Source organism: Onychostruthus taczanowskii, unplaced genomic scaffold (assembly GCF_017590055.1).
Source record: "Onychostruthus taczanowskii isolate IOZ18803 unplaced genomic scaffold, ASM1759005v1 scaffold90, whole genome shotgun sequence".
NCBI classification, from domain to species: domain Eukaryota; kingdom Metazoa; phylum Chordata; class Aves; order Passeriformes; family Passeridae; genus Onychostruthus; species Onychostruthus taczanowskii.
Window position 1 is genome coordinate 4,049,069 of NW_024506994.1, and position 23,134 is coordinate 4,072,202.

Below are 23,134 nucleotides of genomic sequence, written 5' to 3' on the forward strand. Positions count from 1 at the left end.
ACACTCCAGGGCTGGCGGTTTTATCTCTCTGAGTTGGAGATAACTCCTAAAAAAAAGACTTTTTAAAAAAAGATCCTTCTATTTCCACCTATTTTGTTTCAGTCTTTTGTTATCAATGATTTCTTGGAGTAGGTTCAGATTGGATATGAGGAAAAAATTCTTCCCTGTGAGGGTGGGGAGGCCCTGGCACAGGGTGCCCAGGGGAGCTGTGGCTGCCCCTGGATGCCTGGAAGTGTCCAAGGCTGGGCTGGACTGGGCTTGGAACACCCTGGGACAGTGAAGGTGTCCCTCCCCATGGCAGGGGAACAGAATTACAAGATCATTTTAAAGTCCCTTCCCCCTGGAAGTGTCCAAGGCTGGGCTGGACTGGGCTTGGAACACCCTGGGACAGTGAAGGTGTCCCTCCCCATGGCAGGGGAGCAGAATTACAAGATCATTTTAAGGTCCTTTCCCACCCAAACCGTTCCATGATTCGATGATTTTGTTGTCTTTAGGATTAGTGCATGGCCAGATGCTCTTCTTCCTTCAAACTGGAGAAGAAACCACAACAAGGGCACGAGCTGGCAGAGCTGAGAGACAAAGCTGGCCCCAAAACTGCAACGGGGTGTTAAAGTACATCAGGAATGTGATCGTGACTAAAACATCCCAGCCCGGGGGTCTGAACTGACCTCGGCCTCTGCCCCCACCACACCCCTCCTCCAGCTCCTCTTTTTCCATGCTCCCCCCGCCTCCCTCACCTGCAGCTCCTTAAACCACCTTGGGAGGGCCAGAGGAGCTCCAGGTGACTCCATGTCCTCCCGAGCCTGCATTATCCCCTCTGGGACCCGGCAATGCAGCACGGGTGGGAGACAAACGCCGAGAGCTCCCGTTCCTCATCCCTGCTGGGTTTGGCTGCAGTGGGAGTCCTGCAAGAGATCCCACTTTGGCTGCTTGACTGCAGAGCTGGTCACTCACAACCCACCACAGTTTAAGTTCAGGGCAGATGGAGCAGAGCAGCAGCTCCTAAAGTTTCATCCCTGAACTATTTCTCTAACGAGACCTAAAGCAGCAGCAGTAATTAGTGAGAGGAGTTATTTTATCACCAGCCACGCAAGACTCAGCATAAGGCTTCCAACCCAAACAACCACGTATCCACCCAAGTGCCAGACAGCTCCTTCAGATAAATCAGTCATCCCGTCCTCAGCTTGGATTTGGCAATAAAACCCCCCAAACATCCCTGGCATTGCTGCTCCCAAACCTGTTTGCTCCTCTCTGCCTGTGAAACGCTGGCGGTTGGAGCGGTCTGTTCTTGTGAAAGGGCGGAGCAACCCAGAGCCCGAAATCTGCCAGAGCTTTGTGTTTGCTGGAAGGGTGCCCGGCGTCCACGAGTGCAGATACTGCGGGGAGATTAAGTCTAGAAAGTCTTTCTTCAAATTCACAGAGCTGCTGGCCAGAGTAAAATCTGATATTTAATTCTTTAACCTTTATATCTCAACTGCTGCTGAACTGGGATTTTTTTAAGGGGGGTAGGATTACACCCACAGGAGAAGAATTGAAAATCTGTTGCCAGAGTTTTTCCATCGTTTTATTAAAAACTTCCAAAGGTCTAAAATGAAAATGTACACCAACTACAAGGGAACCAGTTTGTACACTCACAGTTAAAGTGCTAAAAATTAAACGTTACAAAACCGACACTGGACTACTGTAAACAAGTCTACCAAGAGCCGAGTGCAAGTGGGGTCAGCCACAGGCAGGGACTGCCCCACACATTCCACACGTAGAGGTCTCCTGGGAGCTCCTTCCCCTCTCCTGAGGCGTCGTCACAACACGGACAGGACAGCGGAGTGCCGAGGGAAGGGCTGCCGGAGGTGCTCACAGTTAAAGTGCTAAAAATTAAACGTTACAAAACCGACACTGGACTACTGTAAACAAGTCTACCAAGAGCCGAGTGCAAGTGGGGTCAGCCACAGGCAGGGACTGCCCCACACATTCCACACGTAGAGGTCTCCTGGGAGCTCCTTCCCCTCTCCTGAGGCGTCGTCACAACACGGACAGGACAGCGCCGAGGGAAGGGCTGCCGGAGGCGTTACATGCACCGAGTTCCCCATGCACGCAGCAAAAACCGGGAAAACGCCGCGCCTCGGGGGAAAATCAATCCTGATCCCGTTAGGAAAGAAGCACAAGGGGATAGGGGTAAAGCTTCACATTCAGCTGGACACTCTGCTGCTCCAGGAGGAGCTGGGGATGGCTCCTGTGCTCTGCTCCCTGCCCTGGTTTCACCACGCGTCGGAGCTCCCTGCTGTTTTCGGGGATCCTCAGTGCCTGGAGCTGGGCTGGAGAATGGCTCCCCTGGGAGGGTGGGCACTGCTCTAGGCTGGCCTGGCTCTCATCCTTGTGCCCTTCCTGAGGGATTTTCCCTTCTTGCTGGAATAACTCGGGAGCAGTGCTGGATTTGGCCGTGACAGGGTTTCAGCCTCTCAGTGCCACCCCGTGCTCACCAGACCCTCCTAGAACTTGAAGCTTCCAGCACAAAATCTGGCTGTGAGCTGGAAGAAAAGGGAGAACACAAACACACTGACGCCCAAACGTGGCTGTTTGCTGCTGCTGGGTCGTTTATGCTTTAAAAACGAGCAGCAGCCTCTTCCATGCAACGGGACCGCAGCTCCAGTCTGGGATATTTCCCTGGAGCTGAAGGGGTTAAGAAAGAACACCACAAACTCGGGGATCTGTTGTCAGTGCAGTTGGGTTGGTAAAGCAGGAGATCCCTGGGAACGCTGGGAATGAGGAGCTGTGCTCTTTGCAGGAAGCTTTGACAGAGCAATTCCACGGAGCAGAATTTTGGGGTGCAGCCATCGCGTGCGTGGGAGGGACAGGGAGGAAGTTTGGGGTGAGCTGGAGAAGCCAGGCACTGTCCAGCTTCCCTGCCTGCTTCCTGGAGAGAGGATCCAGCTTTGGTGGCTGCAGGGACATGCAGGGAGCCCAGAGCACCTGGGGACTGCAGGAACGCCCTCCTGGCCGGGGCTTTCAGCTCGGGGGGAATTTAAAGCTTGGCACCAATCCCACAGACCAGGCACCCGGGCTGGAGCTCTCACCAGGTGTAGCAAAGCACCCCAAAAACACTCCTGGTGCCCCTGCCTGGGATGCTGGTGGGGCCACATTCAAACTGGGGTGCACTTCAGAGTGATTTGGGAGCTGCAGCCCTGGGAGCCCCAGCTGGGGAGCTGCAGCAGAGCTGGCACATTCTTCCATGGCCGAGGGAGGAATTCCTCTCTTCCCAGGAGGAATGTTCTGCCAGGAGAGCCCAGCGTGCTGTGCTGGCTCACGTGTGGAAGGTAGAAGGGAGGGGGCAGGGAGGCAAAAATCCCAGCCAGAACTTCAGTTTGAGTTTAATCACCTCTCTGGGGTGACAGGAGCCTGTCCCTTTAGGATCAGCAAGGAACAACTTAGATATTCCCATCTGGAAGCAGTACTGGGACTGAGCTTCACAAATTAACAACATTTCCAGCAGGATCCTTCTCCAAGCTCCAACAGTGTTCCTGTCTCTAAACAAGTCAAAGCATTGCTACAATTTATTAAAAAAAAATACTGGAAATTGAGCCAAGAGGATCAACGTAAACCCTTGAGCTTGTTTAGTTCAGTTCCAGTGTTTAGGAAAACTCAGCTTATCCAGATTTCCACCAGATCACCCCTTCGAGGCAGCGAGTCAGGAGGAGCTGAATTTGAAAACAGCAAAGGTTCCACCCTTGGGGCTTCCAGGGAGTTGCAGCTTCTCCAGTTTAAGTCACTCCAAAGGATTTTCCCACAGCTTTGGATGTGGACAGTTATCCCTGGGCCGGGGCTATCCCTGGGCTGGGGCTATCCTTGGGCCAGGGTTATCCTGAGCCAGGGCTATCCCTGGGATGGCCCCAGGGCTGTTTGCTGAGCAAACAGGCAAAGCAGAGCCTGCTCTGCCCCGGGGCCCTGGGTGCAGCACCTCCCTCCCAAAGAGCTTTGTTATTCCACGCTGGGCTCCATTTGTCTTCTCCTCCCGACCCGGTGGAAGCAAGAGAAACAATCTGGGATAAATCTGGGAGAACTCCCGGGGCAGCCTTTGATTCCACAGCACACAGGTTATGAGCTGCAATTAAAATGAGTTAATTGTGGAGCAGCTCCTGCCCCGGCCCTGCCCTCGAGGTTGGTGCACAAAGGCTTCTCAACATTCCAGCAGGTCAGGGAGGGAATTATGGAAGGACAATGCAAAAAATAAGGATTTGTTTCCCAGCAGTGATCTGCAGTGATTACTGAGGTAGCTTTGTACACCAGCAGTGTTTCCTGGTGCTGGATGAATCTCCACAGAAGATGCTCCAGAAGATTTCCAGCACCATCCTTGACTTCTGCCTCCAGTGTATCCCAAGGGATCCTTTCCACACAAAAAAAAATGCCCAAACTGAGAATTCCCTGCCATGAATCTGCACAAGGGGATTAAAACAACCACGGCAGAGGCAGATCCATAACCAAGATCCCTGAACTGGGGATCCTGTCTCCTCCTCAAGGAACGCCCTGGGCTCCCAGCTGCCACATCCTCCTTTTCCCCCATCTGGGAGCAGCTCCTGCCTCAGTTTCCCCTCCCACCCATCTCTGAGTTCTTGCTGAGCACAGAGAATCCCCCCCAGACCAGCCCTGACATCACAAGGAAGGTGGGGCAGCCTTGAATAAACTCCTCTGGTGCTGCTGGCCTCAGCCTCCCTCACCCAGCGCCGGGTTTGTAAACAGGCTCAGCTCTGGCTGCAAGGACGGGCTCTGCATTCCTGCTTGGGGGACAAATTCAGCTTTCCTATGATAATCTTTTTTTTTTTTAAATAGATCAGGAACAGGCAATCTCAGCTTTTGTACATGACTCTAAAAAATAAATGGCTGAACATGATCTAGATAACTGCTTTTAAAACCCATCTCTTCCTACAGAAATTGTAAACGAGTAGAAAATTTAAATAGTCTTTTGTAAAAAAAGCAAGGACAATACAAGTTATAAAAAAATTGCTCTTCCCTGCCTTTCTCTTCCCCCCACCCTGTGGATGACTGAGCCTGGACAGCTCTGGGAAGAGCCGCTGATCCTCAGAGGAGCTTCCTTCTCCACAGCGCCCGTTCCTGTGGCGTTTCCAGTGTCCCCAAACGCTGCCAGCTGGCAGGGACGTCCCTCAGGCAGCGCTGGGCGTGTCCCCTGGAGCGAGGCGCACGGAGGGATTCCTTCAACCATCAAGAGTTCCCTCAAGTCTCCTCAGAACAACTCCCAGCACGACCCCGACACCGAGATTTCGGGGCCGGCGCCTCCCGACACGAGGAGCCCACGGAAGGAGGGACGCAGGGAGGGACAGAGAAGGAAGGGGGAGATTGCTTTCCACAGAGAATAAGAAATTCAGCAGTCGCGTCCGACGAGGAACAGTCATCAAATAAATAATTACCTACAGAGAGGTTCAGAGCACACAACCAGGCAAGTCCCACGGGGTCGGCTCGCACGCGGAGAAGCCAACGCCCCGATCCAGCACCTGCCGAGAGGCCGAGGATGACTCCGAGCGTGTCACCTCGGTGAGGAAGGCTCCGCCAGCCCTGCCAGCACCCCGAGGAGCCCTGCGTGCCCGTCAGGCGCTGGTGCCATCCTCCTCGATGACGCGGTTCATGCTGGTGCCGTGCGTGATGTGTGTCATTGGGTTGCTGCTGAGGTCCCTGACGCTGCTGTGCCGTGACTGCTCGTTGAGCCGATGGCAGCTGCTGTGCCTCGAGTGGTCGGTCAGTCGCGACATGCTGCCGTGAGGTAGTCGTTCCTCCACGCCCCTGTAGCTGCAGGGAGTGTACCTGATTTAGGGAAACACAGGGCGATGATCAGCGCTGGAGAAGGAACGGAGAGAGAGCTGCAGCGGGGAGAGGCGTTCCCTGCTGGGCTCGGGCTCCCACAGCCCCGGGCAAAGCCTTTCAGCTCCTGCACAATGCTCTGCTCGGTGCTCACTCCAGAGCTGGCTGTCTTGGTAATTAGGGGAGTGAAACGCTCGGTGATTAATTACCCTGGAAACCTGAGCTCCACCTCAACTCAGAACCCTTGTTTACTTCGGCAGGGCCGGGAGTGTTGGCAGACACAAAATCCACTGACACACGGACAAAAGCAGCCAGGAGGGTGCTGAGCTGCCCCCGGGGCAGCTCTGTTTGACCACACGCTGCAACACAGATCGCTCCCGTGCAGGAAAACCAGCGCTGCACACAGCCCTGCTGCGTAATTAATGCAACAAGAGCAGCACACACTCTAAAAATATCATGGCATTTTCTCTTTCCAGTCCAGACACTAACAGGGAGAGGAGATGCACCAGAACATCCGATTTTGGCAGAATTATGGCCACGTGTCTGGCTGGAAGGGGCCTGTCCGATCTTCTGCACAAGATTTGCCCAGAGGGCTGTGGACTCCCCACATCTGGAATTGTCTGAGGACAGGCTGGCCAGGGCTGGGAGCAGCCTGGACAGTGGAAGGTCCCCGGGAGGTGGAATGAGATGATCATTAAGCTCCCTTCCCACCCAAACCATCCGGAATGCCCCAAATTTTTGGAGCATGCCCTGTCCTGGATTGCAAGGCAAGTGTCTATTCTATTTACCATCTGTTAGAGATGGGGCAATTATCTTCTGTTAATTGGGCAGTTTTTCTTTATCTCTTCCACAACCAATCCTCCCTCCAGATCTCTTCTGTTGATGGGCCATTAATTATTAATTATCTTCTGTTAATGGGCCAACGAGTGTCACTGCATGGCTGATAAAATGCCATTATCCCACTGGGAGATGCTCCACCCAGGGGGAGGAGCCAAGAATTACTGCCTGGATATAATCCGAGGTTTGGAACACCACAGGGAACATTTTCCCACTGAATTCCCAGAGGAGCAGCCTTTTCCACTGGATTCCCAGGGGAGCAGCTTTCTTTTCCATGGCATTCCCAGGGGAGCAAGCCTGGACAGTGGAAGGTCCCCGGGAGGTGGAATGAGATGATCATTAAGCTCCCTTCCCACCCAAACCATCCGGAATGCCCCGAATTTTTGGAGCATGCCCTGTTCTGGATTGCAAGTGTCTATTCTATTTACCATCTGTTAGAGATGGGGCAACTATCTTCTGTTAATTGGGCAGTTTATCTCTTCCACAACCAATCCTCCCTCCAGATCTCTTCTGCTGATGGGCCATTAATTATTAATTATATTCTGTTAATGGGCCAACGAGTGTCACTGCATGGCTGATAAAATTCCATTATCCCACTGGGAGATGCTCCACCCAGGGGGAGGAGCCAAGAATTACTGCCTGGATATAATCCGAGGTTTGGAACACCACAGAGAACATTTTCCCACTGAATTCCCAGAGGAGCAGCCTTTTCCCACTGGATTCCCAGGGGGGCAGCTTTCTTTTCCATGGCACTCCTAGGGGAGCAGCTTTCTTTTCCCACTGAATTCCCAGAGGAGCAGCCTTTTCCACTGGATTCCCAGAGGAAGACCAGGCCATTTGCACCACCACTGGACCTTCCCAGGGAAACTCCACCCTTCTACATGGGCCAACGAGTGTCACTGCATGGCTGATAAAATTCCATTATCCCACTGGGAGATGCTCCACCCAGGGGGAGGAGCCAAGAATTACTGCCTGGATATAATCCGAGGTTTGGAACACCACAGGGAACATTTTCCCACTGAATTCCCAGAGGAGCAGCCTTTTCCACTGGATTCCCAGGGGAGCAGCTTTCTTTTCCATGGCATTCCCAGGGGAGCAGCTTTCTTTTCCCACTGAATTCCCAGAGGAGCAGCCTTTTCCACTGGATTCCCAGAGGAAGACCAGGCCATTTGCACCACCACTGGACCTTCCCAGGGAAACTCCACCCTTCTACAGGATCCCTGCTCCAACCTGTCACTGAGATATTTTAATGAAAAATCCTTTGCTAGGATTTTTTCTCCTGAGGAGCCTCAGAGGAAAAGAAAACCAATAACTCTCTGGTGGCTGTGGAATGTGGTCTGGAGATGTTTTACCAACAGGTGCATCTTGGATTGGTCCATGTGAGTTGTTTTTACTTGATGCCCAGTCATGGTCCAAGCTGTGTCGGACTCTGAGCAGTCACGAGTTTTTATTATTCATTCCTTTCTAGCTTTCTGTCTGTATAATTTCTCTATTTCTTTTAGTCTAGCATTTTAATATAATATCATAAAATAAATCAGCTTTCTGAAACATGGAGTCAGGATTCTCATCTCGTCCTGGGGACCCTCGAACACAAGGACACAGGAGGGCTGCAGCCACCATGGGATGGGACTGTGCCACCACCCTGACCCACAGGCCATCAGCTCCTGCTCTGACTCTGTCAGTGTTGTTTTGTATTTCTGCATTCTTTGGTTGTTGTTTTTTTTTTTTTTAATTTTCCTCCCTAATAAAGAACTGTTACTCCTGCTCCCCAATCTTTACCCGAGAGCCCCTTAATTTCAAAATCCTAACAATTTCTAGGGAGGGGGTTTCCCATCTCAGGGGGGGCTCCGACAGCCATCACCCCAACGCTCGCCGCGCCGTACCGTCCGTCCCGCGAGCGGTGCAGGCTGCCGTGGTAGCTGCTGACTTTGCTGTGCACGCTGCCCGCCTTGCTCCTCTGCTCGTCCATCACGGCCAGCTGCGTGGACGAGGCGTGCGTGGAGGTGCCCTGCGTGGAGGTGCCCCTGGATTTTCGGATGATGGGCGTGTTGGGGTCCCTCAGCAGCGACTGGGCGAAGTCCGGCTCCTGCAGCACTTGGCGGCTCTCGTTGACGACTCTGAGCGGGACAAGCCGGAGCAATTAGCGTTAATTAGTGCGGCGTGAAAGTGATCACAAAGCACAACAAGTAGCAGGGTTTGGCAAACAACAGCATCATTTCCATCACAATGTCCCTGTTTGCCTGATTTTGAAGCACCTCCCTGCCTGGTTGTTTTAGCTCCCTGTCTGGTTGTTTTAGCACAGCTGAATCCTTGAAGGATGGGCCAAAATTCACAGAGGAGTCACCAAAAGCTTTCTGTCGTTGTGGATCTGTTTTAAAACATCCTGAAGGACAACATTTATTAGGAAAGCACCTACCCACGGCTACCACAAGATCACACAGATTGTCTCTAAACCAATGCCAACCTTAATCTTAATTAATGTCGACCTTACAGAAGCTCCAAGAAATTCTCCTTGTCACTTTATCAAGCTGCTCTTCAGCACCAATGAATAAGGAAGATTAAAAGCAGAGATAAATGCTTTCAACTGCAACCACGGTGAGAGGAACCTGCATTTCATTCCAATTTAAAGCTCTGATTCAGCTGGCTAGATGCACATTCATAAATAAAAAGTTTCCATTCCACCCCTCAGTAAGAGGCAGAGTAGTTGAAGTGTTTATTTGACACGTAATTCTTGTTAAAAACACTTTGAAGATGGACAAATGTAGATTTGATTCTGGGAATAAAGAATATTTAGGGAGAAATACGGAATTTTTTGAGATAGTGACTTTTCCATCCATTCCTGCCTTTGCCTCCATGAAAACCCAACCCAAACTCTCTCCCAGGGCAGCAAGGGAAAGGTTTAGCTGTAAAATATCCGTGCTCACTCCTTTTTCCTGCGCCCGTGGAAGAAGCTGGCCCACTCAAAACAGGTCTTCTTGCTTCCAACCCAGAACACCGAGGGGATCCCAACCACCAAGGCCATCAGATACTTCATGAGGAACAGAATCAGATCTGGACGGCTCATCTGCGTGACCTGGGGAGAGAAAGAGAGAGAGAAGGAAGGTTCCACCACCCATCCTGGCCCAGCACTGGTTATGAACACAGGAATTCATCCCTCCCTGCCCTGAGCCAGAGCAAACACGGGCAGGGTTCCTTTGTTCCCTGGCTCCACGGAGCACGACCGGAGCTCTGCACGGCCCTCGGACAAAAGGCTCAGCTGCTGTGAGGTCCTGGCCTTTATTTGTGTTTCTGCTCTTTTGTCCGTGCCCTGAATAATCCTGAAATATTTTCTAGTCTGCAAATCAGAAAGAGTCGTTCCTTTGATGGGATCAGCCTATGTAGGACCAGGTGCTGGGGCTGCTCTTGGGAAAAATGCCAGTGGAAGCTTCATGGATGGTCAGCACTGTCTCCCTCCCTCGGGAATTCAAGGCTCTGGCCAGGTACAAGTGCCTGGTTCTTACCAACCCAGCCAAACTTTCTCTCTTCAGGGAGATCAGCTGAGCCTGAAAACCCTCACAAGATCTATTTTTCCATCTTTTCATACCCACAGGGTTTGTTTGGAGAAGAAGGCAAAGATTTTCCTTCCAGGAAGGTCCGTAGGGTATCAGCAGAACAAACAGCCAGGGGCTTTCTGGAATTGATAACCTGGCTCAAAACCTGAACCTTCAGGGAGAGAGAACTTCCAGGGCAGGCCTGGAAGAGGCCACAAGCTGTGGAGGGAAGGAACAAACTCGTGGTGGGGAGAAGTCCTCTGTGAGCATCTGTGTGGTGACTGGGAATTCCAACAATTCCATCAACTGGGAGAACTGGGATAAAGGTGGGAGAGCTGGGGGTGTTCATCTGGAGAAAAGAAGGATCCATGGAGAGCTCAGAGCCCCTTCCAGGGCCTAAAGGGGCTCCAGGAGAGCTGGAGAGGGACTGGGGACAAGGGATGGAGGGACAGGACACAGGGAATGGCTGCCACTGCCAGAGGGCAGGGATGGATGGGATTTGGGAAGGAATTCTTGGCTGGGAGGGTGGGGAGGGGCTGAGCTGGAATTCCCAGGGACGCTGTGGCTGTCCCTGGACCCCTGGCAGTGTCCAAGGCCAGGCTGGACAGGGCTTGGAGCAGCCTGGGATGGTGGGAGGTGTCGGGGTTGGAACTGGATGAGTTTTGGTCCCTTCCCAAAGCACTCTGTGATTCCATGATCCCAAACACCCCCTGGCCACTGAAAGATTCAGCTTTTAACAACAGGTTTCCTGCTTTTTGCCACAGCTGAGGGAGATTTCCAAACCCCTTGAATTTTCGTACCACCTTGAGGATCTTTATTTCCTCAGAGACGAGGGCTGAGGACAACATGGAGGACAAACAGCAGAATTATCCTGATCCCAACAGGAATAAAAACTCAGGATAAGAAAGACCCACAGCTGGCTCAAGGTCTGGCATGGCAGGAAGGTTTAATTGTGGCTGTTTAATTGGGGGGAGATGCCCAGGAAATCTTCCCACTGCAGCAGTGGCTTTGGGACGGATGGTGACAATGCTGGAAAAACCACCACACCTGAGGAAGTGACTGAGCAGCCCAAGGAAACATCCCAGAAGCTGTTTGAGACAGGGACTGGTGAGGGCAAGGCTGGAAATCTCTGGGAATTCACAGGGAACAACCAGCTCCCCGTGCAGGAAGTTGCTGCGGCCCAGAGGGACTCAAAGGTGTGAGAAAAAGAATGGCTGAACACTGAAATGTGGGGAAAAAAAAACCATTTTAAAGGGTTTTATCCAAGCAGTGGGAAAGAAATACCACGAGGGAATTGCATCCTTGGGAGAGCAGGATGGCTTCACACAGGAACTGACTGAGTGTCAGCAGTCTGGGACAGTCAGAGCTGCCCTCTGATCCTACGTGGGAACACAGCTGCAGCCTCCCAGAACAACACCCAGAGCCATTTTTTCCCCCAAAGTGGAAATTCAGAGTCCAGTCGTGCCCTGTGTCAGGCAGAAATCAGCTCCCACCCCGAGGCACTGCAGTTAATGCTGAGGGCACGGCAGAGCTTGCACTGCTTTAACCCAGCACACCCAGCTGTGATATTCTGCATTATTGCACATTTTCAGTCCTGTCAGCACTGGGCATGGGAGACAGGAGTGCAGAAATGTCATAATTCCTGAGGAGTTTTCCATCCACCTCTGCCCCAGGAACACCAGGGGTGCTGAAGGGTCCTGGGCACCACTGGAGCTCCTACAGCATTTCAGGAACAGCTCTGAGGTGGTTTTGTGGCCAAATCGTGAGATTCCACCCAGGAACCAACAATATTAACCATCACCCAATAAAAAAACTACCCAGCTCTCAAAAATCCACTTTATTATTATTATTGCATCACGAGCTGGTTTGGCACTGAGTGGAATAAATGGGGAAATTCATCATTTCTTAATGAAGGTGACATTCATTCATTTTTAGATTTAATTATTTATATTTACATTTAATGTCTGTCCACGGGGTGAAGTCTCCCCAAGCAAAACTTCTGGCCTGAAGGGAATTTAATTTTGAATTTTTCATCAAGAACAAACCACCAGTTCTGGTGCTAAAGCTCTCAGCTGCTCTCTGTATTAATTCCACCAAGATATTACAATAAATCACTCAACAGCAAAACCTCCTGGCTCAACGTGCTGGTGCTGAGTGCTACAGATAAATCCAAGCAAAAAAAATTAAAATAAATACATTCAACAAATCTTTCAGGTGAAAGGAAGCACGTCCTGCTCTTTGGCAAAGCGAGTTATTAAACATCATTAGACACTTTTCTCCAAATTAAGCCTCAGAGCAGCCAATTCAGGGAGTAGCACCCATTAAACTCACATTAATACTAAGTGACTGCACCTGTTTGAAACAATATTAACCTGCAGACACGAGGTATTTATAATAATTAACAACATTTATAATAATTAACACCGGAAAAATTAAATTTGAAATTACTCTTGCAGGTTTATTGGGCTAAAAACCAGGTGTTTGAGCCCAAAGGCGTTGGGACAGAGACCAGTTTTAAAACCAGCAAAATTAGGCAAAAACTCACTCGTGTTCATCACCAAAACTTGGAGTTTTTTACTGCCCAGATATTTAGGAAGAGTGAAAACCACAATTCACCTGGAATATTCAAACTCCACCCGCTGTCTCAGCCAAAATGCAAAATACCTGCGATCATCATCTGCTCTGGGTTTTATGGAATTTATATCAAATTCTCCCTGACAGCAAATGTAACCTGGAACAGGCATCAGAAAAAGTGAAAATTGGACAGGATCCCAGGTTTCAGTTTATCCTCTGGGAGAGAGGAGGTGATGCAGGCAATAATCAATAACTGAGGCACTCTGGAGGTGGCTGAGTTGGTGGAACAAAGTGACCTGAGCCACTTTCCATCTGTGCTTTTGAAAATTCAGGTTATCAGGAAATACCTTTGGGTTTAAAAGAGCTTCTTTTGAGCACTGCCTGACTCTGTTTATAATTATACCTGAATAAATTTGGTTTATTCATCATTAAATATTGGTTTATTTAAGAAACCTCCCCAAAAGCTGTACTAGTGCAAGGAGGAAAAGGAATTGAAAGGAAGTTCAGGAGAATTTAAAACTTATTTTCACCTAAAGCCGTAGAAAAGGCTTCCAAAATGGAATAATAAAACTAAAATTATGAGTGTGTAATTTACATAAAAGTGTATAATACCACATGGTAGAAAACTTAAAAGCTTTAAAATACAGTAATAGATATAAAACAAGATAAAAGTTTTAAAACAAAAGCTTGTCCTTCTTTTTCCTAAGTTTAAATAATATTGTGCAATTAAATAAAAGTCCGCATTGTGAACCACAAGCAGTTATTAAATTAAAAATAATTTAAGTATCATTTCTTACTCAAGCAATTTCTCCTTACAAAACCTTATAAAGAGAGAAACGCAACTCCATTTTTAATTTATTAAAATCTGTAAATTCACAGTTTGTGAGACTATAATATAAATAAGAACCAATAAACATCTAAGTCCAGCTGAAAGAATAACTTGTAAGGAATTTTCTTCTGTCATTTCTCGTTTCCCACTTGGCCAGACCCTTCCTGATGTCTCTGAAGCTCAATGTTCCCCCAAAAATCCCGTACCAAAGGATTTCAAAATTCCCCCTTCACACTGGAAAGTTCAAATCCAGAGAGAGATCTCCTCTGGGCATTAAAAAATGGGATAATTTCATATTTTTTTAGATAAAAACCTGCTTGTTCTGAACACCAGGAGCTGCTTTTCAGTGAGTGTCAGGGAGCTCAAGGCCCGGGGCCTCAGAGATCAGAACTTTTCCCAGAGGGAACAGAATTCCACTGCTGATTTTCTGTTTCCCTCCAGAGCTGATCACATTCCCAGGGATGTAAAAGGGGTTTGTGCACTCCAGGAACACGAGAACTTGGAAATTTCATGGATTTTCAGAACGGTTTGGGTTGAAAAGGACCCGAAAGCTCATTCAGTTCCAACCCTGACCTCTGCCACCATCCCAGGCTGCTCCAACCCGGCCTTGGACACTTCCAGGGATGGGGCAGCCACGAATTCTCTGGGAATTCCATCCCAGGGAAGGATTTCCCTGCGGATCTGGGCTCTCAGAGCCATCCAGCTCTGAGGAAAACACACAAGGAGATGCAGGGTTTGGGCTGCTCGGACACATCCCGGGAGGCCTCAGCCAGCAGGTTCTGTCAGGTACAAAAATCACAAATGAAATAAAGGGATTTCTGCAGCCCACTCCTTCCCTCCCATCTGCTGGGCTGCTGCACAGCATCCAGCAGAGAAGTTTTTCCCTCAATAAATCCAAGAATCCTCTGGCGTGACTGTGATATTTTACAAAATTCCTCTGCTAGGATTTTCTCGTGAGGAGCTGAGAAGCCTCATTAAGGAAATGCAAACAATTAACTGTGTGATGGCTGTGGAATGTGGTCTGGAGATGTTTTACCAACAGATACATCTTGGACTGGTCCGTGTGAGTTGTTTTTACTGGGTGCCCAGTCACGGTCCCAGCTGTGTCGGACTCTCTGAGCAGTCACGAGTTATTATTCATTCCTTTCTAGATTTCTGTATAATTTCTCTATTTCTTTTAGTCAAGCATTTTAATATAATATCATAATGTAATAAATCAGCCTTGTAAGAATTCTGGATGCAGATTCTCATCTCTCCCCTCTGGCTGGGAGGCGTCGCTTCCCTCACGGAACAGAGAGGAGGTTAAAAACACCAACAATTTCCACCTTCCTCCGGGGAAAAGCTGCTCTGTGGGCACACCCCTCATTGAAATGCTTATCGAAATAATTCCTGAATATTTTCCCCTCCTGCCCCCGAAATGATCAATCCCAGCTGCTTTTTTTCCTGGCGGCCTCTTCCCGCTGGAAAGCGTGAAACCACAAATTAATGAGCAGGGGGGGTGTGTGTGTGAGGGGAAAAACCCAAATACAGCACCTGTGCCCCTCCCCTGGGGCAGTAACACCAATTATTTGATATTTCCCTCAGGATAAAAAGCACTGAAATTCAAATTAACCCACGCTTTTGTTGGAAATGGGACGAGCCAGGGGAAAGGCCAAAGGGAATCCCATGGAAAGGCTTGGATTTCAGAAGTGTTTCCATCACTGTCGCTGCTCTGAGATCCAGGGTTACACTCACAATTTGTTTTCCAGTCAAACGTGGCAGCATTTGTCACCATAAATTAAATTATTGGTATTAAAACCTTGCTTGTTTTGCTTTTATCGAGCCACGACATCGCTGCGAGGCTCGGGCCGGGAACAGCTTCAAAGCTAACCCCATAAAGAAATATTAAATATAAATAGAATAGAAATTAAATAATAAAAATACATAAGAAACTGTAATAAAAGTTTATAAAATTACCATCTTCATGGGGAACAGCTGTTCTGGGGCAAACTGACTCAGCCCAGAGTCACCTTACCACGCCCAACCCATCTAAAATCCATTTTTTTTTCCCCAATTTAGAATTTGAACTGTGTAAGTGCCTAAAAAACACATCCCTGAGTCTTTGAACAATTATTTGGTGTCAGGGTTATTCCATCAACTGAGAACATTAAATATATATAAATATATATATTTAATATATATATCAGTGCAATATTATGCATAGCAGAATATTGCACTGATATATATATTAAAAAGAGTTATTAATGACTTATTTCCACTTAAAACTCCTCTCAGTTCCCTCTGAAAAATTCCCTCAGTATTTTCATTAAAGTCATGTTGATAAACCTATAAAATAAAGCAAAATAAGACAATTCCCAAAATTTAAACACAAGGAGCAACACAAGCTGGCCAAAGCATTACCCTGATTTGGACACAGCTCATCAATTCTGATATTTCTCATCACTTTTGACATTTCTTATCAGTTTTGGATTCTTATCAGTTTTGTTTCCTGCTGGTGGAAATGAGAAACAAACCCAGGTTTTCCTGATTTTTGAGCATCACAGATCTTCTAAACCAATTCAGAAATATTACTAGGTGTGTTATTATTAATATAATTAACCATTATCATATATTCACTCAGCTTTTTTAATCACAATTAAAGAATCAGTGGGAAAATAACCACAATTCCTTAATTCTTTCCTCAATAACCCCAATTCAAGGCTGCTCCTTAAATATATTTATTTTTCCAGGAGAAATTCCCTTTATCCATTGCTAGGAAACACTGCAATTCCGTGATCAGTAATGTTCTTTTATGAGGGAAAATAAACTTACAACTTTAATTTTTTTTGTGAATAAAACCCAGCTCCTAATTCAGATTTGCTTGTGCTTAATATGGAAAAATTTTAATTTGAATTTCTGGTTTTATCTCCACCTTTGTTTGATTTTTTTTTTTTTTAAGATGGAATAATTACATCCCACAAAAAGCAAACCCTCAGGGCAGATTTAAGCAAATCCATTACCTCTCCTGAGAGGAATTCTAAACAATAACTAATGGAGGAAGATGGAGGAAAATTCTGGATTTACAGAAATCCCTAAATTTATTTATTCCCTTTCTTGTGAATGGTGCTGAGGATTCCCTGACAAAGCCTCTTTTCTCCAGCCAGCCCCACAGATGGCAAAGCAGCTGAGTGAAAAAACACAGTGGCAAAACAGGAGGGGAGAAAATGGGGGGAGAAATGGAAAAAATGGGGGGAAAAATGGAATTTTTGTCCACAAAAATGGAGAAATTCCATCCCAAGTCAAGCAGCTTTGCAAAGCCACAGGGTCTGAGTGTCAAGGATTAATTCTTGCAGATTTTCTTGGTGTTGCTTTTGTTTCAGAACAATTTCACCCTGAGGAGTGGAGAAAATTGGGGGAGAAAGGGAAAAAATGGGGAAAAAAATTAATTTTTGTCCACAAAAATGGAGAAATTTCATCACAATTTGAGCAGCACTGCAAAGCCACAGAGGTCTGTGTGTCAAGGATTAATTCTTGCAGCTTTTCTTGGGGTTTCTTTTGTTTCAGAACAATTTTACCCCTGAGGAATGAAGAAAATGGGGGGGAAAAGGGAAAAAATGGGGAAAAAATGGAATTTTTGTGCACAAAAATGGAGAAATTCCATCACAATTTGAGCAGCACTGCAAAGCCACAGGGTCTGAGGGTCAAGGATTAATTCTTGCCAGTTTTTCTTGGTGTTGCTTTTGTTTCAGAACAATTTCACCCTGAGGAGTGGAGAAAATTGGGGGAAAAAGGGAAAAAATGGGGGAAAATGGAATTTTTGTGCACAAAAATGGAGAAATTCCATCATGATTTCAGCAGCACTGCAAAGCCACAGGGTCTGAGTGTCAAGGATTAATTCCTGCAGCTTTTCTTGGTCTTTCTTTTGTTTCAGAACAATTTCACCCCGAGGAGTGGAGAAAATTGGGGGGAAAAGGGAAAAAATGGGGGGAAAATGGAATTTTTGTCCACAAAAATGGAGAAATTCCATCCCAAGTCAAGCAGCAATGCAAAGCCACGGGGTCTGTGTGTCAAGGATTAATTCTTGCCAGTTTTTCTTGGGGTTTCTTTTGTTTCAGAACAATTTTACCCCTGAGGAATGAAGAAAATGGGGGGGAAAAGGGAAAAAATGGGGAAAAAATGGAATTTTTGTGCACAAAAATGGAGAAATTCCATCTCAATTTGAGCAGCACTGCAAAGCCACAGAGGCCTGTGTGTCAAGGATTAATTCTTGCAGCTTTTCTTGGGGTTTCTTTTGTTTCAGAACAATTTTACCCCTGAGGAATGAAGAAAATGGGGGGGAAAAGGGGAAAAATGGGGAAAAAATGGAATTTTTGTGCACAAAAATGGAGAAATTCCATCTCAATTTGAGCAGCACTGCAAAGCCACAGGGTCTGAGTGTCAAGGATTAATTCCTGCAGCTTTTCTTGGTCTTTCTTTTGTTTCAGAACAATTTCACCCCGAGGAGTGGAGAAAATTGGGGGGAAAAGGGAAAAAATGGGGGGAAAATGGAATTTTAAAATTGGGGGAGAAAGGGAAAAAATGGGGAAAAAAATTAATTTTTGTCCACAAAAATGGAGAAATTTCATCACAATTTGAGCAGCACTGCAAAGCCACAGAGGTCTGTGTGTCAAGGATTAATTCTTGCAGCTTTTCTTGGGGTTTCTTTTGTTTCAGAACAATTTTACCCCTGAGGAATGAAGAAAATGGGGGGGAAAAGGGAAAAAATGGGGAAAAAATGGAATTTTTGTCCACAAAAATGGGGAAATTCCATCGTGATTTCAGCAGCTTTGCAAAGCCACAGAGGTCTGTGTGTCAAGGATTAATTCTTGCCAGTTTTTCTTGGTGTTTCTTTTGTTTCAGAACAATTTCAACCCTGAAGAGTGGAGAAAATGGGGGGAAAATGAGAAAAAATGGGGAAAAAATGGAATTTTTGTCCACAAAAATGGGGAAATTCCACCGTGATTTCAGCAGCTTTGCAAAGCCACAGAGGTCTGTGTGTCAAGGATTAATTCTTGCCAGTTTTTCTTGGGATTTCTTTTGTTTCAGAACAATTTCAACCCTGAAGAGTGGAGAAAATGGGGGGAAAATGAGAAAAAATGGGGAAAAAATGAAATTTTTCTCCACAAAAATGGAGAAATTCCACCCTGAAATTCCATTCCACTCCTCCCACTCCAGCCCTGCCACGGGCACGTGCCACTGTCCCAGGGCAGGGATGCCTCAAAGGATCTTGAAAATGTCCAGTAAAATCAAAAATGAACCATTATCACCTCCAAAGGTGCATTTGTGGAAATGGGAGAGGAGGAAAGTGCTGAATTCTTGAGCTGAAATTACCTGTGACAGGGTTTTAATCCTATTAGGATTTTAATCCTAATATTAAAACCCATTGGGGTCCAATGTTGTCAGATAATGCGTTAAAATTTGTGTTAAAAATTCAATATTAACGGGAATAAATTTTATTTTAATAAATAAAACACCAGCCAGGGATGGGAGGGAGTGGGTGAAAAAAAGAAAAAAAATGCCATTTAAATTTATCCCACAGCAAGGCCTCAACTTGGAATGAAACAGAGAGGGGAAAAAAGGGGGAAAAAAATGGGATTATCTATTTTTATTGCAGATAAAAATGATATTTGCTCACCAAAACACCAAGGCAATTTTAATTTTTTTTTTAAAAGAGGAGATCAGAAGGAAAATAGAGAAGATTTACAGATAAGCACAGGAACTGCTTCAAAGAACTGAGTGAAAATTACTTTTAAAAGAGTTTCTGCTCGTCATTCCTGCAGAAAAACTCTTCTGCAGTCAGCAGCAAAGTGAAAAAATCTCCCCAGGGGATTCCCAAATTCCAGGAATTTCCATCTCAGGTGCTCAGCAAAAACCCTCTTCCCTCATTTTCTTTCTGGAATGATTACAAAGATCCAAGCAAGGCTGGTCAGGATCTAGAAAGTGAAATTAAAAGAGTAATTTATTCTGATTTTTGAAGGGGACCGACTGCACTTTTCCTACCTCTTTTCCCCAAAATTTTGCAGCAAAAATCCCCAAATAAAAACGGCCAGGAAGAGCCAATGTGAGCTCTTGAAAGAGATCAGGAATTGCTGGGAATTCCTGCTCAGTTCCTCTTCCCAAGGACTCCGTGACAGCTGCAAATCCCTTTGAAATGGTTTATTTTCCTTTTTTTATTCTCTTTATTATCTAAATTCGAAGCCTTTCCCAGCAGCTCAGTGCTGAGTCTGGCCCTGAAGCATTTCTAGGAACTGTGGAGTCTGGTCGGGTTTGGATTTGAGATAAATTAATCCTAAAACTTTCTTTACTTTGCAAGAAATCAGATTTTTTTCTTGACTTTTGAACTCCTGATAAATGCACATTACAAGCAGCTTTGGGGGCAGATTTCACTGAGTCTCTATTTCACTTTTTTAGCCAAATTCATCCCATTTTTGAGGCATTTTTCCACAGAGTGGGCCAGGTCCCTGTGGCCCAATTTTGATTTTTTTTTTTGGTAATTCCAAGAGGAATAAAACTCCACCGCTCTCCTCGTGAGGAATAAACCACAAGGATGTGGAACAGCAGATAAATCAACCTCAAAATTTTGTTTTTTCCCTTTATTTCTGGGGTCAGATGGGAAGGAAACCTCAGGTTTTATGAACCTTTTCCTAAAATCCAACCTGAGCCATTCTGGGATTCTGCAGAGCCCAAAATTTCATCCCAGCGCACCTGCACTGGATCTGATTTAATTCCCACAGGGTTTAAATTTAATTAATCTCACAGGGTTTCAATTTAAATCCCTCCAATTCCATCAACATCTGGGGAAAAAAATCACAAATTAGAGAGGAAAGAGAAACTGTGAAGGCTGAAAAAAATTGGGGCAGGATTAACAACCCAAGCAAACACCAAGAATTGATGAAGAAAGATGAAATCCAGTCCTGAGGCTCTGCCCTGTGAACCATGAGGTGATTTTGGATTCATTCCTTTTTGCTTAATTAATTTAAAAAATTTAATTTCTTCAGCTCCTTGTTTGAATATTCCCATGGTGGAAGCAGATTTTAAAGGCAATGTTTTTCCCCCTCCAGAAAAAAATAAAAATATCCCAACCTGGGTAAAAAGAGAGCTGGGTGGGTCAGGGCAGTTTCAGGCCAGCTTGAGCAGAGATTTCCTTTCCTATTTCCCCCCAAATTTTGGGGCAGGACAGGTAATATTACAATATTATTCTAATATATTTTAATATTGGCCTTTTGCAAATATTAAAATGAATATTATATGTGTGATGTTGGAAAGTTATGCTGCATGAATCTCTTTTAAACAGTGTACTAAATATAGTTTTATATTATTATTTACAGCAGAATATTAAAATAGAAACTATGTGATGATGTAAGATATTTTTGGAACTAACTCAAGGAATAGAAAAAATAATCAAGAAATTCTCCCATCAAGCAACAAACACCGAAATCCCAAGAGAAAAATTATGACCAAAATTAATTTACAAGATGGGAGGGGGAAGCTAAAATTAATCAGAAACCCCCTAGTTTGAAAATAATATTTGAATTATGTATGAAATATATAAATATAAATTAAATTATTGCTTTTCAAGCAATCCTTTATTAGCATTTTAGCCAGGCACTCTGTAATTCTTTGCTTTTTATTGTCTCTTGTTGTCCTAATTTTTATTAATATTTTCATTACTGTGAAATTTCTACAATTTGAAGAAAAGTGAAGAGCATTTTTCACAACAGGGCACCACAAACTCCTTCAGTGCCTGCCCAGGAGGAGAGGGAAAAGTGGGACAGGGATTCCCTGCCCTCGTGGCAAAGAAGTTTTTATTTCCCAAGGAAAGCAAGGGCTGCCTCCCAAATTTGCCAAAAAAACCCCAAAAGAATCCAGACCCAGGTGAGGGCAGGAAAGATCCAGGAACCCCAGAGGGTGATGCCCCACACAGAGGCACCCTGTGGCTTTCTCCACATGGGAATATTTCTAATTTGGGGAATATTTCTGAGTTCAGGCAGCCAAATAAACCCAGTTTCTGGTTTTCATCTGACCAAACTCTCTGCTTGGGATTATTTCAAATTTGGGGAATATTTCTGATTCCAGGCAGCCAAATAAACTCAGTTTCTGGTTTTTATCTGACCAAGCTCTCTGCTTGGGAATATTTCTGATTTCAGAAATATTCCTGATTTCAGGCAGTTTCAGGTTTTTATCTGACCAAACTCTCTACTTGGGAATATTTCTAATTCTGGGAATCTTTCTGATTCCAGGCAGCCAAACAAACTCAGTTTGTGTTTTTATCTGACCAAGCTCTCCACTTGGGAATATTTCTGATTTCAGAAATATTCCTGATTTCAGGCAGTTTCAGGTTTTTATCTGACCAAACTCTCTGCTTGGGAATATTTCTAATTCTGGGAATATTTCTGATTTCAGGCAGCCAAATAAAACCAGTTTCTGGTTTTTATCTGACCAAACTTTCTGCTTGGGATTATTTCAAATTTGGGGAATATTTCTGAGTCCAGGCAGCAGATAAACTCAGTTTTTGGTTTTTATCTGACCAAACTCTCTACATGGGAATATTTCTAATTCTGGGAATATTTCTGATTCCAGGCAGCCAAATAAGTACAGTTTCTGCTTTTTATCTGACCAAACTCTCCACTTGGAAATATTTCTGATTTCAGAAATATTCCTGATTTCAGGCAGTTTCAGGTTTTTATCTGACCAAACTCTCTGCTTGGGAATGTTTCTAATTCTGGGAATATTTCTGATTCCAGGCAGCCAAATAAACCCAGTTTCTGGTTTTTATCTGACCCAAGTCTCTGCTTGGGAATATTTCTCATTTTGGGATTATTTAATATTTGGGGAATATTTCTGATTTCAGGCAGCCAAATAAACAGTTTCTGTTTTTCATCTGACCAAACTCTCTACATGGGAATATCTCTCATTTTGGGATTATTTCAAATTTGGGGAATATTCCCGATTCCAGGCAGCCACACAATCCCAGTTTCTGGTTTTTATTTGACCAAACTCTCTCTATGGGAATATTTCTCATTTTGGGAATATTTCTCATTTGGGGAATGTTCCCAATTCCAGGCAGCCACACCATCCCAGTTTCTGGTTTTCATCTGACCAAACTCTCTCTATGGGAGTATTTCTCATTTGAGGAATATTTCTCATTTTGGGAATATTTCTCATTTTGGGAATGTTCCCAATTCCAGGCAGCCACACAATCCCAGTTTCTGGTTTTTATCGGACCAAACTCTCTCTATGGGAGTATTTCTCATTTGGGGAATATTTCTCATTTAGGGAATATTTCTCATTTGGGGAATATTTCAAATTTTGGGAATATTTCTAATTCTGGGAATATTTCTCATTTTGGGAATATTTCTCATTTTGGGAATGTTCCCAATTCCAGGCAGCCACACCATCCCAGTTTCTGTTTTTTATCTGACCAAACTCTCTGCTTGGGAATATTTCTCATCTGGGGAATATTTCTCATTTTGGGAATATTTCTCATTTGGGGAATATTTCTCATTTTGGGAATATTTCTCATTTGGGGAATGTTCCCAAT

At 45.6% G+C, this 23,134-nt stretch overlaps 1 protein-coding gene across 1 annotated transcript; it reads right to left on the reverse strand.

Moving 5' to 3' along the window:
- Nucleotides 1–5,594: 5,594 nt before the first annotated feature.
- LOC121347475 (frizzled-3-like) lies at nt 5,595–11,020 on the reverse strand. The gene is made up of 4 exons (XM_041426145.1): nt 10,973–11,020; nt 9,567–9,715; nt 8,526–8,759; nt 5,595–5,808 (listed from the first exon to the last, which is right to left on the reverse strand). Exons 1-4 carry the CDS (start codon nt 11,018–11,020, stop codon nt 5,595–5,597), a joined length of 645 nt encoding a protein of 214 aa, XP_041282079.1.
- Nucleotides 11,021–23,134: the final 12,114 nt, after the last annotated feature.

What these genes read in the sequence shown, in the direction of transcription:
- LOC121347475 (XM_041426145.1), bottom strand. Translation starts at nt 11,020, where the DNA reads ATGTTGTCCTCAGCCCTCGTCTCTGAGGAAATAAAGATCCTCAAGGTG. An exon ending in CACGGGCGCAGGAAAAAGGA is followed by an intron (nt 8,760 to 9,566) that starts GTGAGCACGGAT and finishes TGTCCCGCTCAG; the next exon opens with AGTCGTCAACGAGAGCCGCC. An exon ending in CACCGCTCGCGGGACGGACG is followed by an intron (nt 5,809 to 8,525) that starts GTACGGCGCGGC and finishes TCCCTAAATCAG; the next exon opens with GTACACTCCCTGCAGCTACA.